Source organism: Sabethes cyaneus, chromosome 2 (assembly GCF_943734655.1).
Source record: "Sabethes cyaneus chromosome 2, idSabCyanKW18_F2, whole genome shotgun sequence".
Lineage (NCBI taxonomy): Eukaryota > Metazoa > Arthropoda > Insecta > Diptera > Culicidae > Sabethes > Sabethes cyaneus.
The window spans coordinates 81,978,000-81,995,005 of NC_071354.1; the positions used below are offsets into that span (position 1 = coordinate 81,978,000).

At 39.7% G+C, this 17,006-nt stretch overlaps 1 protein-coding gene across 2 annotated transcripts in view; it reads right to left on the reverse strand.

The window, feature by feature from the left end:
* The window catches only part of LOC128738366 (lissencephaly-1 homolog), a 140,299-nt gene that overhangs the window by 41,933 nt on the left and 81,360 nt on the right, over window positions 1-17,006 (reverse strand). For both annotated transcript variants that reach the window (XR_008412099.1, XM_053833421.1), the window contains exon 2: window positions 14,688-15,229. Coding sequence is in view for 1 of the 2 variants with exons in the window: in XM_053833421.1 (XP_053689396.1) it covers window positions 14,688-14,725 (38 nt within the window). In the remaining variant the exon portion in view is untranslated. The remainder of the gene's footprint in view (window positions 1-14,687; window positions 15,230-17,006) is intronic.

Below are 17,006 nucleotides of genomic sequence, written 5' to 3' on the forward strand. Positions count from 1 at the left end.
GTGTGTGTGTGTGTGTGTTATTCGCTGGAAATATATTTAGTCCTGAAATCTCCCATAGTGACTAGAAATTTTCAAAACACTATATTTCGCAGAGTGGCGCATGGTGGCACGTAATTCTTTCATAATTTGGTAGTATATACCTGAGACTGAACACAGAATGTGGAATTGACCTGGAGATATCTGGAGAAAAAAAGTTCTCGTCTAACAAAGCAGAAAATTCTCTTATTTTTCCATGTTTTTCTTCTTCTCATTCTTTTTATGATTATTATTTTTACCCTAGCTGTCTAAACCATTTATTTTTCGGAAAGCTCAAATCATTGCCTTTCTAATGATGTATAATACATAAGATTTAACTTGGAAAATAGTGTTCAAAAATTGATTTGAAACCAAACGTGTTTTAATGGCAAAAAGCATATATGTCATATCGTTTTTCAACTTTGACAGCCTCTATCTCAGAAACAACATCGTATAGAGACTTGCTATTTTGGATTTTTCTTAATTGAAGTGTTTACTATCAATAGAAAATTTCATTAAAAGGATTAGTGAAAGTCAGTTTTCTGATTTTTGTCCGCCTGATATCTCATAGTGCATCGGCGCCTCCAATAACTGGACACTGCCATAGGGCCCAAGGTATAGACGACATTCCTCCTGTATTTACAAATCGGGTAATCGTAACTGTGTCTCCGACTACCGTGGTGTCTCGCTACTTTGTTGACTTAGTAAGGTATTAGAAAAACTAGTTCGTGGCGCGCTGTACAACGCACTAGTCATCTTTGCAGTGCAGGTTCATGAAGAACAGGTCAACAACTACATACCAATTTGATGTGCTACGTTTGTACTTAATCCAGAGAAGTTAAAGCAAAACGACAAGTGGACTCGGTGTACATCGACTTTGCAAAAGCTTTCGACACTCTACCACACATTCTGTTTATCACCAAATTGAAGCGAATGGGCCTACCGGATTACAGAGTGGCTCAGTTCATATCTGACGCACCGCGCGGCATACGTCGTAGTGAATTCCGTTCGCACCTGAACGTTTCTTATTCCTTCCGGTGTACCCCAAGGAAGCATACTCGGACCATTGCTCTTCAGTATTTTCGTAAACGACCTGGGTGCATTAACGCTATCTCCTGTACTTTCGTTAGCCGATGATTTGGAAATTTTTCAAGTAATACTGTCGGTTTCGGACTGCATGGCACTGAAAGAGGAATTAAACAATCAATACTCATTGGCGTTAGATATCATAGATCGCGTTTACTAAGTCTGCGACTAAGTAGTCACAATTGACTCGAAAGTCAGATTCAGCGAACGTATTGGGATTATCACCGCGAGGGCATACATCACTGTGGGATCATTGGCCGTCATGCTTCCAGCTTTAGCGACATTTACGTACTCAAAATGCTGTACTGCTCGTTACGCACGTACGTCTGGTGCCCACATCAGGTAACGCAAACCCTTGCAATCGAGTGTGTACAATTTTTTTTTTACGTTTTGCAAGTTTCGGAGCTTCGATTTCGTCCCTCAGGAATTGAGCAACGTAGAAAGCTCTGAATACAATTCTGCTACTCAGCGTTTCGCTATTTAGTAACTCGCATCTATCCTCATATGGTGGAAGGTTTCTATGTTTCGTTCACGAAAGAGGGTAAATTAACCATTAGTGGACCAGTTAGTGCTTGAGTAGTTTTCTTCCACGAATTATTTTAAACTGGTAACGCTAAACACGCAACCAATGGCACTAACAATACGAGTAACTTTCGAATAAGCCTAAGATATATCAATTTATGTTGTTCATGTTGCATCTGTATATTTTACACATTTTTTTAAAACATTGGAATGTCCGTTTTCCTTTGATGGACCTTGTGGTTTACAATAGGATAGCGACCGAGTCCATTACAGGAATTCTAGTGTATTTTGCATAAAGAGGGTATAATGGCGATATTTCGCATTGTTATCCATAACATGGACCCTAGCTTGTTGAAAATGTCGCTTTTAAGGCATTAATCATTAAATTTAGCTAAAATCTTATAAAATTAACTGTGCGTATTGTTTAGTACTTTGTGTTTCATGTCATATACCCTCGGAAATAAAAAGCACAATAAGCTAATAAACGCCGAAACTGTACCCGAGGTCCATTATAGGCAAATGGTCCACTATAGGTTAACTTACCCGATCTTACAGCGCGTATTTGTCGAATCTGCATTGCACAGTTTCGATTCTGAATGGCCAAATATTTGAAGACGGACTCCACACCACAGAAGCCATATCAAGAATCGATCGCGAAGTGTAAAGTGTAAAGCTCAACCAATATGGATGACACAGAAATCGTTGGCTAAGTGCATTCTAAAATCCAAATTATGATTCTCTTTAGAAATGATGGAGTAGTGATTTGGAAAGATAATTCTAGAATCCAGTTCAACGCCTAAATCAACGCAGGTATGTTCAACGGGAGATTCTTCAATCTCACACGATCTTGCTTCGGCTAAAGGTTATGACCAGGGCTTGAAAAGGGATTGCAAGTTGAATGTGACTGCCGTGAATGTGAACTTTCCGCATTCAAATTCCGCTTTTTGCACGATCATTTGACTGTTTTTTGAATCCAGTCAATCTGCCGCTTGCGCTGCTGCCGTCTTATAATTCGTGCGGCATCTCAGCAAAAGCAAACAGTCGATCTCCCGTTTTGCTTTGCGCTTTGAGAATATAAACTGCAAACTGACTGGAAGCATACGGTGGCATATTTTTTCGTTTCTCTTTTTGTCTCCAAATCGGCTGTTTACAGTAATAGTTTGTCACCCGGACGTCGGTCCGACGCAAGCAAAATATTCGTTTGTCTTGGACGGAGTCCGACCGACTTCTTCCATGCACATGTAGTGGTTGTTTTTTTTGTAGTATTGAATCATACGATTGTGCGGTTGCTTTTCGTTAGAGTGTTGACTGCCAGTCATTTGACTGTTTTGTAGTCATTCGCTGCTCCAAACGGTAAAGGCAACTTGATCGAAACGAAAATGTTAAAAAGCTCTAGAACGCGTTCATTCTACTGCGTGCAATCGGCGTTTGGCTGAGCAAACTGCCAGTCGTGTTATGCATAGCGTTCGTATTTCTCCACTAAACGGACGGTGTGAACTTGAATGCGCGTTGGTGTGACTGCGGTAGAAAAAAAGGATCGGTCGACGCCCTGGTTATTACTGAGCATTTGAACACGCTGATGGTAAGATTATTCAAGCCGTACCACTCTGTAAACAGGTTAATATCACCTAGCAGTTGCTTGTCGTCTTCAGCAGAGCGCACAACCCTACTAGCACGGTTGTTACAAAGCTGTTGTGGTAACCGAATGAAGGGGGACCTTAAGGCCCCTTCACGAAATATGACTAATTTCAGTCGTAATCCGGTTGCTGCAACTAAATGGTTAACTGTGCTACTTGGGAAGAAACATTTTGAAATCATCAACATACAAAACCTTGCATCTAGGAGGTATCACAAAACAAACGTCGTAAAAAAGGAATAGTAACGGTCCCAAGTTGCTTCCCTATGGAACTCCTGACCCTTTCAGCTGAGGTCAACTTTACTTCCAAAGAGTTTTAGATTTGTTAGGTAACTCTTAAGCCAGCAGATTGTGAGGTACATACATGTGCGGTGCATACAGGACGCTATATTTGAGCATTCCTTCCCCCTTCACAATGAAAGTATTGGCAACGCTGTCATGTGAAGCTGGTGTAATGCGCAATTGTCATTGGCAACATTGCTCGTCTGTCTTCCCCTTTTTCCAACAGACTCTTGGGCAGGTAAGACGTGCTTTGTTCGCGCAGCTCTTCTCCGCGTCGAGTGATTTCTACAGTGTGATATATAATAGCATCTGGAATGAAACCGAGCATGTCTTCGCGTATACACACAGATAAAGCTTTCAGAAGCTCCTAGGCGATTCAGTTTTCGAAGCAGAATTTGGTGATCCATACGGTCAAAAGCAACTTTAAGATCCATGTAAATGATATCAACTTGAGCAGCGTCTTGAATCTGAAGACGATAAATTGAACAGAACTGCTGAAAGTTTGTGTTGATTGGGTGTTATGGGGAAAAAGCCATTTTGTTCTATCTATGTAAGATTTCATTTTGCTAAACAAAAGTGGTGGGAAAACCAAAATCTCCAATAGTTTCGACCCGGCACATTAAGAGATGATACCTCGGTAGTTTACTATCTCACGAATATCCCCTTTCTTGTAGTCTGGAAAGATATAGCTTCTTTTCCAACACTTCGGAAACTGGTTCTGTAGATATTGGTTTTGATTGTTAGGAGTTTGTTTTTGTTTTCTTTTTACGCTATGTTGGCTGTCCAGACGGTAACCATAAGGACATGTACAGTGCCATAACGTATGTTTGCTATAATGGACGAAAGTTATGAAATCATGAAATCATAAAGTTTGAATTGCTGTCAAATCATGACTGAACTTCCATATCAGGCAGCAAAAAATCATGAATGATAGTTCATGATTTTGCGTTGTGTTGTACTGCAAGAAGTTCGTGATATCATGATTATTATTCATGGTGTATTTTCATAAAACATAGCTGGAAATCATGAGTCATTTTGCGCATTTTGGAGATGAAATTTCTACTCGTGAAATGTACGATAGCCTTAATGACAAAAAGCCATTATGTAAGATAACCGTAATGTACGTTTGAGCAATCTTAAAATCGAAAATATGGATGTGTACTGAAAAATGGTCAACTTTTGAACACTTACAACATACGAGTCCCTCAACAGGAATCTAGGATTTTTCTGCCGTTTTTGACTCATCCAATGCAGCACAAAAGGGACGCATTTGTCAGTCGCCATCTGCTGTCGGAAGAAACGGTGCACCTACCATTTTCGCCGCGATACGATTTGGCATCCTTTTCACAGCGGCATCAGATCATCAACACTCGGTCGCCAACGCTGCTTCATTTTACTGTCATCGCAAGTGAAATTGGTTGCGATTGTACTACCCTCAAATCTCTCTTTCGTTATTTTTATCATTTTACATTTCCTTTGTCTATTGTAAAGACGAAGATAAATAATTATCTTGAAATAAGTAAAAGTCACTAACTAGTACTTTACCGAGACACATATATAATAGTTGTCCATGTCTTTTCAAATAAGGTTTATATTTTTTTCGAAACTTAGTGCTCAATTGTTCGAGAAATCACAAAATAATGATGGAAGTAAAATGTTAAAGGGCCCATCAACTGTGCATTTATGTCAGTAAACATAGTGAGCATCACTGTTGTGTATTGTTTAGTTTTAATGCAATTCGAGAAAATGCTGTGAAAACTGAATCAGCAGTAAAAATATTGTCAGATAATTTGCATTGAGTTACAGTGCCCATCGAAGCTTTATTCGTGTTGTTTCAACGGAAATGATATATCAAAAGAGCGGGTAATCTATATGCTTTTCTTTTATGACCGATCATTAAAATTCCCTTGAAAACCCGTTTTTTTATATTTCAGATTTCTGTTCTACAGACTTTTCCGCTTATTTTAATACTGATTTTGTAACAATCCGACCATGGGAAGAGGATGAAAAATAATAATATGCCTAAGTATTCCAGTGCATCGCGGAAATTTTTATATCCGGCTTGCTTTACGGCATCTACCATGGCGTAATCCTGAGGACTTGCCACCAATCTCTTCTGATCGTAGCCGTTTACTGGACCCCGATTCACTAGAATATCGGCGTAAAACCCACCGGGCTGTGTTCGGGGCCATAAAATATTCAATTGTGAAGTAGATTCTCCTAAGCTTTGTCTTTTGGATGTAACGAGCCAGTTAATGCCTGCATAAGAACATTGTGGATGAGTGGATGAATTGTTTGATTTCGGAGAGCTATCGCAGAGGTTTGTTCAGAAGCTATGAAATAACAATCTTTTATAAGTGATTTGTATTCATGAAGACTATTGTCAGATGAATTTACAAAATAAATAAAATATGTTTTGTTAGTAGATGTTTGGAGAAGACTTTTATAACTTTGGAGCTTTGTAAACAAAACATAACCTGAGAAAAAACAAAACACAGCCTTAGAAAAAACAAGAACAAGGCTCATTTTCATTTTTTTATCGACCAACTTTTTCTTTTTTTTTTTGATTTTCTTGATGATTAACATGGTTTCGATAAATGAAACTGTTGTTTGGCATTCTACTTTATTGCAATTACCCGCCGTTTATAAATTACATCTAAATTTAGAACGCAAACTATCATTTGCGGGTCGATTAGCCAAACTTTCATTAGAGTTACACAGGTTACTACACAGTGATCACTTTCAGTTCTTTTGTAATATTCCACCCGTTTGGTTGCCAGCAATATTTTTAGTCTATTAAAAAAAACTAACTTCGTCCATGATTAAAAAATTAAAAAAAATTAAATTAATGTTGCACGGACGTCCTTGGCTGTACTTGTTTGGTGCACCAACAGTATTTATATCCGGAACAAAACATTCATTCATTCATACTCACTGCAAATGAGAGAGTACCACTTTGAAGATTGCACTGTTTCATGCCTTACGCGCCTCCTCGTATGAAGAGTCGAAACTGGCTTGGATGGCTTGTATGTTATATAGCATGCAGTGCGATGTTTTGATAAACGAGAGCATCGTTTCCCAGTCAGTGGTGGCCATTCAGTGGCGATTATATCACACCTATTGAGGTGCTTCGGGGGTTGTTCACGGAGAAAGAAAACAAAAAGAAGGAATATTCATTAGGAAAACACCGACTGTTGGCAAGTTGCTATTTTTGACAAACTGATTGATGATGGACTGCCACCAGCTGGGAGATCGAAACAGGTGCAAAATGAACACTTCTTCATAACCTAATTGCTTCTGGGTGTTTTTCTGATAGAAAATGAAATGGTTTTAAATAAAGCCGAAGGGTGATGGATAATATATTGGGTGTACCCAAAGGGAGAAGGTTGTTGATAATTATTACTCCACTTGATACAAGAGATTTACTTCCTAATCACATGTTGCAGACGATTCCATAGTAGACGTATACAGTATAAGATAGAAAGTATAGAAGTAAAAAAAGAGTTTGTGGTTGAATGAATCGAATTAGAATATGAATAGAGTAATTTGAAACGAAAAACGTGAAGTACTTTGTTGTAAACAATGAAACGTTGCCGTTGTACAGTTCACAAGATCACACGATCGGTTATCACGTGCGAAGTGATCCGATCGATTCAGCTACTGTCAGTAGACAGTCACGAAGTACTATTAAATGTAGCACTGTCACGAAATTAATTATATTGGTCCCGACGATCAATGACCGCAAATCGAGCTTGATCGCTTAAAATAAATGTCACGCAACATTTTCATAAATAGTCAATGACGTCGCGCAACACTGAGTCCAACACTCACGACCAGATGGCGTCGTTATGCACTTTTGAAGTTCACGATCGATGTTAGCGCACCGTCATTACAATTCACATCGTTGAACAGTTTCATTCGAAAACTATGATAGTGTTGAGCACCTGTTTAGCTGACTCATAGCGAACGATTATACATGCAAATTTATCAGACCATTCTCGGAATTTATTGCAAAAAAAGGACACATTTCCAGAAATCTTAAGAATAAAGTTCAAAGATACAGTATTAAATGCAAATTATTCAAAATATTATGTCACCAGGCAAACAAAAACGTAAACTGGTGTGCACTGTTTACATAGTCAAGAGACGTACGTTAGTTTGTGAATCAAGTTTGCAACGGTCAGTTTCGTTCGAGATCGACGCGTACTGTACTACACACATTCACACATTTGCGAATAAGGCAAAACGATCACTTCCACAGCGGCCAGTGGTGGTCACTTGTTGGGTGACGGCAGCAAGCGTCCATTTGAAGAGCAAGAGCACATGCACAAACACTGCTGCTAAGTGATGATAATAGCGATGATTGTGGGTGGACGCTCATTCACACTCACACGCGGCCACTTTGCTGGGGAGGAAGGAGGTGGTCACTGCAACCAGTCAAGGTGCAAAAATATGGCACATATCCACAGTAGGTTAGTTCCGTATTTCTTCGAATGTCAACACGGCCGATTCTAAGTAGGACATTAGAAGTGATGGTTTTTCCTAAAATGTGCAGTATGATTTGATAATTAGCTATGGAAAACAAATAAGGCCGATCGGGTTAGATCATATGGTGGGTGTTTGTCTTTTATTTAGCAGTTAAAAGATTCTCAACATTTTTTTTTTGAACCATCCTAATGGACAATTATAACAACAGAGGCCACAGCTGAGCAGCGAAGCTGCTAGATCTTCAATCGACGAATGTCGCGAAAAATAGCGAGATCGCGGATGGTTTTGTTGTTATTTATTTACCTACTTTTATTTTTTCCTCACTGCTGACTAGTTGTTCGTTCTTTCTGTGCCTTGTCCGCACGTGGAATGCAGCTCGTAACAGATGCTGAAGTGTTTGGGAAATGAGTCAACTTTTAATGACGATTTATTGGAATCGCATGATTATGATTATGGGAATCGTTTTCGAGCTGAATGAACGACTTACGGGTCGTTTAGTTCGTGCTGTAACTAGACATGTCTTTTGTTTCTTGGTGTTAGTAATTGAGAAATTAGGTTGAAAATTATTAACCGTCAGCGAGTCGAACATTTCCCAGGGATCCAATTAAATTGCAGTATAATAATTAGCTTCTTGGGTGAGCGTAGAATAGTAGTAGAATGAAACTAGAAGAATCTGTTAAACGATAAAGACGAAAATTTTACTCTTAGGACTACTATTTATTTATTATACTGACAGATTCGTATTTCGTCTTTGATTAGAAAGTTTCATCAGTGTCTATTTCAAAGATTGCAACAAAGTTTTTAAGCGTTGTTTATCTTTGCAATTAAGATATTGAAAATAATGTTTTTGCGTATTTCATTGAGTGCAGATTGTTCTACGCTGCTTGGGCTAGGAGTTAATAAATATGAAATCTCTGAATCATCTCGCCCTGAACCATCTAGTGTTACTATAGGTAGTTTTTGGTGGTCTTGTTACTGACTAATGTTTTATGGAAGAGTCTAAAATTTCTCGAGTTCGATCAGTTTTTGTGTTATGCAAAAATTTCTGTTTTATTTGTATGAGAGCACCCCCTTTCAGAAGGAGAAGGTGTCTCAAACAACCATAGAAAAAAAAATTCTGCTTGCTGAAACTCTTACATGCCAAATTTGGTTCCATTTGCTGGATTAGTTTTCGAGTTATGAGGAAATTTGTTTCATTTATTTGGGTGTGCCCCCTTCTAAAAGGGGGTCTTCTGCTTTCCAGATTCCACATACCAAATTTAGTTCCATTTGCTTAATTAGTTCTCGAGTTATGGGGAAATTCGTGTTTCATTTGTATGGGAGCCCTCCCTCTTAGAAGAGAGTGGGGCTCAATCTACCATAGAAAAAAAAATTGTCTTAAAAAATCCACGCATTCCAAAGGCAACATCTATTTAGTACGAATTTAGAGTCTCAATTCACCATAGAACAAATTGCTTTCTTTAAAAACACATGGCAAATTTGGTTCTATTTGCTTGATTAGTTCTCGAGTTATGCAGAAATTTGTGTTTCATTTGTATGTGAGCCCCCCCTTTTAAGGGGGGGAGAGATCTCTAACCATCATAAGAACGTTTTTCGGCCCCAAAAACTTCTGCATGTAAATTTTCACGCCGATCGGTTCTGTAGTTTTCGATTCTATAAGGAACATACAGACAGACAGACAGAGATTCATTTTTATATGTATAGATTTTCTGAAAAAATAGGAGACTACAAATTTTTAAATACCATTTTGGTTCATAAGTCCCGTCCCGTGTATAAAATTTCATAAAATTCACAACTTTGAAAAACACGCAATCAAGAAGTGATTTTGCTACACGACTACGCTCGGACAGTTAGAGCTAAACGAATAAATAAAACCAACCATTGTTGCCTTAGGCAACTGTAGGCATAAACTAGACCCTACAGTGCTTCACAGTTCCTCGTAGTACCAGTCGAGATACGAGCAACTTTAGTGGAGATCGAGTAACCAACCCCGGTGAAAGCCAAGGTCGTATGCTAACAGGCAAGGAAGGCTCGTTTGAGCTTCGTTGGTCATACGCCGAGAGAGCGGGTTGATGCCGTAGGCCTTGCTAACCGCCTCCATGAAAACCTAATAATGAACGATGAACAATGAAATTCGGACTGGAACAATCGGAACAGACCCATACGACGAAAAAGGACTATTGATTGGAAACTCGGGACGTCGATCTCGATCACTTAACTTCCAGGGAAGCTCTCGGGTGCTCTCCAACGTATTGATTAGATGGACATACCATCTACCAGAGCTACAGCAATAGTGATGGACGAAATGTTTATAGTGATGGACGAAATGCGGAAACCGGTGATTGGGCGGAAGTTAATTATTCTTCGAATGTGCTGGTTCTAAGTAACATCAACGTACACATGCTCGGGCCTGAGGATACCGATGACGACAAAAAGTTGGAGCGCAGTTGGAGCGAGAATACGACCGCTACCCAAAATATATCAAGATCGTTGGGGATTTCAATGTTGAGGCCAGGAGAAAGAATACAAACCGGTGACTGGAGGGTTCAGTGTACACCCGCTGAAACGAAATGGGCTTAAGACTTATCGACTTTGTGACCTTCTAGAACATGACCGTACGGAGGTCACTAAATCAGACAGATTCATAGATCAACCACGTTTTGATCGACTGTCGGCACTTCTCAGACATCATTGATGTTAGATCCGATTGAAACGCTAACATTGACTCAGACCACTATCTAGTGATGTTTAAGATGCGCCCTTAACCATCACTAGATAGAAACTCTTCTTTGTGAACAACATTCGGTACCGACGCCAGCATCGGATAAATCTCGCGCGGCAAAAGCAACCAGACGTCGCTGTAAACTACTCGCATTTACTCGAAGCTGCGCTACCGGAAGAGGACGGACTCCATGAAAACAGTCATTTGCAGTATAGTGGAGAACTCCATCGGGCACGTAGCACGGAATCAACGGAACGACTGGTTTGACGATGACTGTAGGAGGGCGATGGATGAAGAGAATGCTGCGCGAGCGGCAAGGATGCACAGTACCACACCTCAGAACATAGGAAGATACAGATAGAAGAATATGCAGCGAACCCAAATATTACAGGAGCAAAACCGCTTTATGGAAGAGCGGGAGTGTGCGGAATTGAAGCGTCTGCATCGTTTTCAGAAAACGCCAGATTTTTACCAGAAACTGAACGGATCCCGCGGCCCAGTTAGTTTCGAGGTACGATGCTGGTCTGACAAGCCAGTCGGCATATGTTCGAATCTCGACTAGGCGGCGCTGTTAGATAGAGTCAGAAGAATTTTTGCATTAGCCTCGTAACTATCCTGCACTTTAATAGCTGGCCGCGATGTCTGTCGAGGCTTTCCTTTTTTGATCAGCTTTTCTCGTCCTATTTTAATAAGCAAAGCTCCGCTCCGATGCCATTTTTCTCAGCCGATTTTTTGTTCTTTAGATGCAGGTTCCTCGTGTCTGTTGTCGCACAGTCGAAATTGCTTTCCCCATCGCTATGGTTCTCCGCCTGGGCACCATGCTGGTGTTCATCGAAATGCTGCTTCCACCTTCCGACCACTCCACGATCGTCCGTCAAAATATTGCCATTCTTATCCTGTGACCTTTCGACTCACGGCACAAAGCCTTTGCGAGATTCGTTGAGTCTCTGATAGAACTTCCGTATGTCGTGAAAGCGATACAGCTGCTCGAGTTCTTCGCACTCCTTCTCCCCTTGGTGGCGCTTCTTCTCCTTGAAGAGTCGGCTTTGCTGTCTCCGCTTCTGTTTGTATCGCTCCACATTCTGACGGGTGGCTCTACGTAGCATTTGTACCCGCGCTGCGTTCTTCTCAGCCAATATCTGCTGGCATTCCTCGTCAAATCATTCGTTATGTCGATTCGGTGCCACACGGCCTAGGACGTTCTCCGCTATGCTTCTCATGGCTGTTTTCACGGCATTCCAACAGTCCTCAAGAGGGGCTTCATCCAGCTCACCCTCTTCCGGTAGCGCGGTTTCGAGAGATAACGCGTAGTTTTCGGCGACATCCGGTTGCTTCCGTCGCGCTAGATTATACCATGGCGGGCGCTGGAATCGTATATTGTTCACAACAGAATGCCACAACAATGCCGCCTACAAAGTGCTGTCCCAAATCATTTTCCGCCGACTATCACCAATTACAAGCAGATTTGTGGGAATTCGTCAAGCCGGTTTGCTGAAGGACAATCCACAACGGATTAAATATTTACACTGTGGCAGATCCTCCACAAAGGCAGTGAATACTTTAAAGCTGCATAAGATACCATCGACCGACCGTTATCTATCTGTACCTGTAGAGTTACAAGATACTAATTATTTACAGCAGCAGTTATGACGTATGTGGTAGTAAATGCTCAAGCTTATGGTTGCTTCTCAATTTTTATTGAATTTAATTTTAGTTTTAGCTGAACCAGACTCTTGAATAACTTCAAAATACATTAGAGTAGTCCTCCGGTAATGCTATGAAACATAAATTGGCACAAGTAATGGACAAAAACATTACGTTGTCCGTTTGGTTGAACATACCGAAGCAGAAACATTCAGTTTTACGTCAATAAAATTCACATGGGCAGTAGACTTTAACACTTTAGTTCTAGACTCTAGAATTTGACCTGCTTATATTGAATATAAAAACAAACAGCTGATACTGACCAGTCATAACACTCGAGTTTATCCTCAAATCACGTGGATATTCTAACCATTGCGATATCCTACGCACGTATACTTCAAACGTGATATCTATCATGTGGGTGCCATACTACGTTTGAACGTACCAGTTAGTAGTAAGGTTAAAGCAGTCAGCCATAGTGCCATTGTGTTGATTAGATATATTTTTTATCAACAAAGATAAAAGGAATCCCCCACCGCAGTGGGTTTAAATACAATATGGTATTGTATTTGTTTTGGATGGGAATGTTTTTGTAAATTAATTTTTGATACCAGACCTATATAGTTAAGCAGCTTTTAGGTAATGACGCTTTAGCTTTCGATGATGAAATTTGGCATGGTTCGATTTTGGCAACAAAAGTATCCGTTTTTGACACCACAAAATATTTCTCGTCCAAAAATATGCTTAAATATCAGTCATTTTTCGCATACATGCTTTTGACGAAAAAATGATGCCCTTAGTGTGTCCATGAAAAAAAATTTGCGGAGAATGTTTCGAACAATAATATTTTTATTGCCGTCGGACTACGTCTTGCCGCAGGTTGCCAAAAACTTATTTGCACCGGACGGATAGCTCTTGGCGGACTTTATAAACGTAAAATGGTTGCAATCGGTGATTAATAATATTCATTCAATTTTCAACGCATTTACATTCAATTTTTCATCAATAAGGGATCTCGATTTTGATACGGTTTTGATGTTGGCAACATAGGCGACACGCACTTGTTGCTAAATTCGAAATCCTGCTATAGTAGTCGATCAAGCACCAATGCTTAGAACTAAAGTTTTCCTTTGGTTTATCTGTCGAATACCCGGAACTTAATTAAAGCGTTCATCGTTAACGTACTGAAAAAAACACACACACATCAACTAAAAACCTTTCGTAAGCGATTTGCTCATTTCACGACCAGGTATTGTTGTTTTTGTATTTGGATTTTTATTTGATTAGATACAATATTCTGTTTATAATATTAAATGTCAGTATAAATTTAATTTCCAATTAATTAAAAATCAACTATCAAGAAACAAAATTAACGAAAATGTAAATAAACCTATCTAAACTGCCTGCCTGATTAAGATCGGTTGAATCAAATTGGCTGTACTGCGCTTTGTTTACCTTTCCTCTTTCTCTGGTTAAAAACGGTAGCCGAGAGAAAACTTCCAAGATAAATAACCTACTGAACGATTCTTAAGTGGCACTTTCACAAACCGAAAATAAAGCAAATAGAAATCAGTAGGGTCTGGGAGCTGCTTTGCTTTAACTGAAAACCGTCTGGGTGAGCTTCTTTGGATCTCTTTAAAAGGTGAACGCACATGCTAATGTAGAACGCAATATGTTTCTTAATTATTATTATTGAATGTGTTCAAAGTAGCTCGTATCAACGGTGCTGTACAGATTATGAGCACGGTAGAATAGTGTGACTAACATATTTAGAATCGAATTTGAAAGGTCGAGTTCGGATCTATGCGCATCGTTCAATGCAAGGTAAAAATCCAGATTCATCAAAATGGTATTTTTGCCAGCTTTTGGCTGTAGCATGAAGAACGAGCGACACAATTTTAGCTATTTTTAGTATGACCAACCATCAAAACTGGTATCGGATTCGGTGTTCTATAATAAATTTTAAAATGGTTGAAGCTTTCGGAAAATCAGCCAACGGTCATGCGTCTACGGCGAAGTCATGTGCAGCGTTGCGCATCTGTTTGGATATGCACCAGAATTGATGCCTGAAATAGAACTACGACGCTAGAAACCGGTCGGTCCACAATTGATGATATGTCGTCAAACGATCTGCCGGTGTTAGAAGAAGACTGACAACCCAGCTGAACGAACGTAATTTTCTGGGACACTTATTTCCCCTAACAGATTTTCTGAACGAGATTTGCGGATGGGCATCATTCGACCGCTTTGTTTCATTTACAGCAAAAAGAAAAAAAAATAAGATTAACTTACAGCTCCTCGCGCTGCCGTTGTGACAACACCATTTTCATGTTTTTGATGACGGTAGTAATAGTGAGGCTTTATGTTTGGTTCCAACCACTGGTATATATCGTTGCTCGTTCTGGTTTGATTATCTAGAAAAATCCACCAGACTGCGGCTTTCCCAAGCACACACAGTCGTCGGCAGCCAGTTCCGACAAATGCAGAAACTATGACTTCACCTTTCACTACCACTACTACTATCACTAAACCAATGTGGTTGCGAGATCACTGCTCAAATACGGACGAAAACTGATCATCCGCCGTCACTATTTCACTCACTTCCTATTCGGGTAAACACTTTTTAGTGCCGAAATATCACACACACAATAAATGGCAATAAAACAAAAAAATAAAGGTAATCTTCAATATCGATTTTCCACTGCTGAATGCTTCAATCAGAAATAAACGAACGTGTAGACGATATTTCCGAGGTCACTAAAAACAACAGACAGAGATAGAGGGTTTCACTGCCTAAAATTAAAATTTCTTGCTGTGCTCCGCAATAGAATCATCTGAAAAGAAACAAGGAAAAAGACATTAGACATGTTGTATCAGCTGTTAACAGGGGAAGGAACATTAACCTTTCGATAAAAACTGAAATCCTAAAAAATTGCTAAAGATTTCTTGGCACTTTATCTTTGGCAGACGATTTACATACATTCGTAATTTAAAATATTAATGTATCATTACATACAATCATAACTTTTTTATATTTTGAAGGTTCAAATGTTGCTTCTGTCAGTTATGCCTTTTTAGAAATATGAAAAATATTGCTTTTTTTCAAGCGTTTTGGAACATACGCTTACAACGATAAATCTAATGTAATGCTCATAAACGTCACACAAATGAATGCAAAACTCCGAATAATGATCTCTATAAAAGCCGAGAGCTGCATTAGCGTTATAAATCTTAGACAACCATTCCAGAAATGCTTGGAAATCAATTTGGTACATTTCAAATGGTAAACTTGCCATTTTCGGAACGATTACCAGCACCGGTGGTAAACTCACCTTGAGACGATGGTACTTGCATCGATTGAACTCAAGTTCGCACCCACTCGCACACGTTCCAGAGAATACTGCGCGAACAGTGCCCTCCTTGGCTGACTCAGTGCACGAAGTTCATCTTCAAATGCCAGTCAGTCACCAGCACCACGCTCGATCATGATGGAACCACTCTACTTGAATGCCTAATGCCAGGTTCAAATTGCCCTTTGCCGGAGGTAGGTATTGTTTACTAAGCCAGATCAACAATGAAAACAAAAACAAAACCTAGCCGCAAGTAAAAGTTTAAATCGTTGCTACGATTCCGAAACCGCATCTTTGTGCACCCTCACTGACTTCGTGTGGTTCACTGTCTGTCACGCAGCGGAACGGGTGCTTAGTATTCACATTTACTTACAAGCGAACGAGGTACCGCAGGTTTGACACTTGATATGACTTCATTTTCACATTGTGCTTGTCACCGAATGCGGAGACAACGAACAGATGGCGATGCGAACCTTATTTTCTCCATTCCCCCGGGGCGTGCACAAATCAAATGGTCATACTTTCGTCTAAGCTAGTATTCATCGGTCAGTTGAGTACTATTTTTTACTTGGTGACTGTGAGATATTTGCTGTTGTCAAATAACATAGACATGAGGCATGCGCCAAGGGATAAAAAATTCAAACACTCGCAATATGCATCTGCCAAATTGTGAATTTCATGCAATTTGCAATAAATTCCAGCCGCACACCCGACGTTTCACTATCCCAAGAAGCATGCTGCCATAGAATGACTACAGGATGAAGCTGATAACGATGTTATGGAATATTTATGTTTTAATTTGCACTCTTGTCTGTTCCAAACGTGATTAGCGTACAGCTGGCTCGACATGAGCCGAATGTTTAGCAGAATAAGCGAGAGACATGAAAATTTACTTCTTCCCAAATTGCTTGTAATGAATGCATAAATTAGTAACAGAAGTTCATTTAAATCGTGTCGATGAGGGGTACAACTTTGGAAGTATTTTCTCAAACACAAATATTCGAATGAATGTGTATTTTATTCGTTTATCTAAGTAGTTAACAGGATCCTATGTATAGTAAAAAACTAGTTTTCAATGTTAGAAATATTTTAGGCGATAATTTTTTTTAATATATTCAGAATTTAACTGGTTTTGAGCAACTTGTTGAGATTGTAAACAAGAACGCTCACAAGTTTACTCTGGTCAGTTTCGAAACGCGGAAAAAATGACAGTCACCGTCACTACACACTCGACAGCCCACTAAACAATATGCAAATTAAC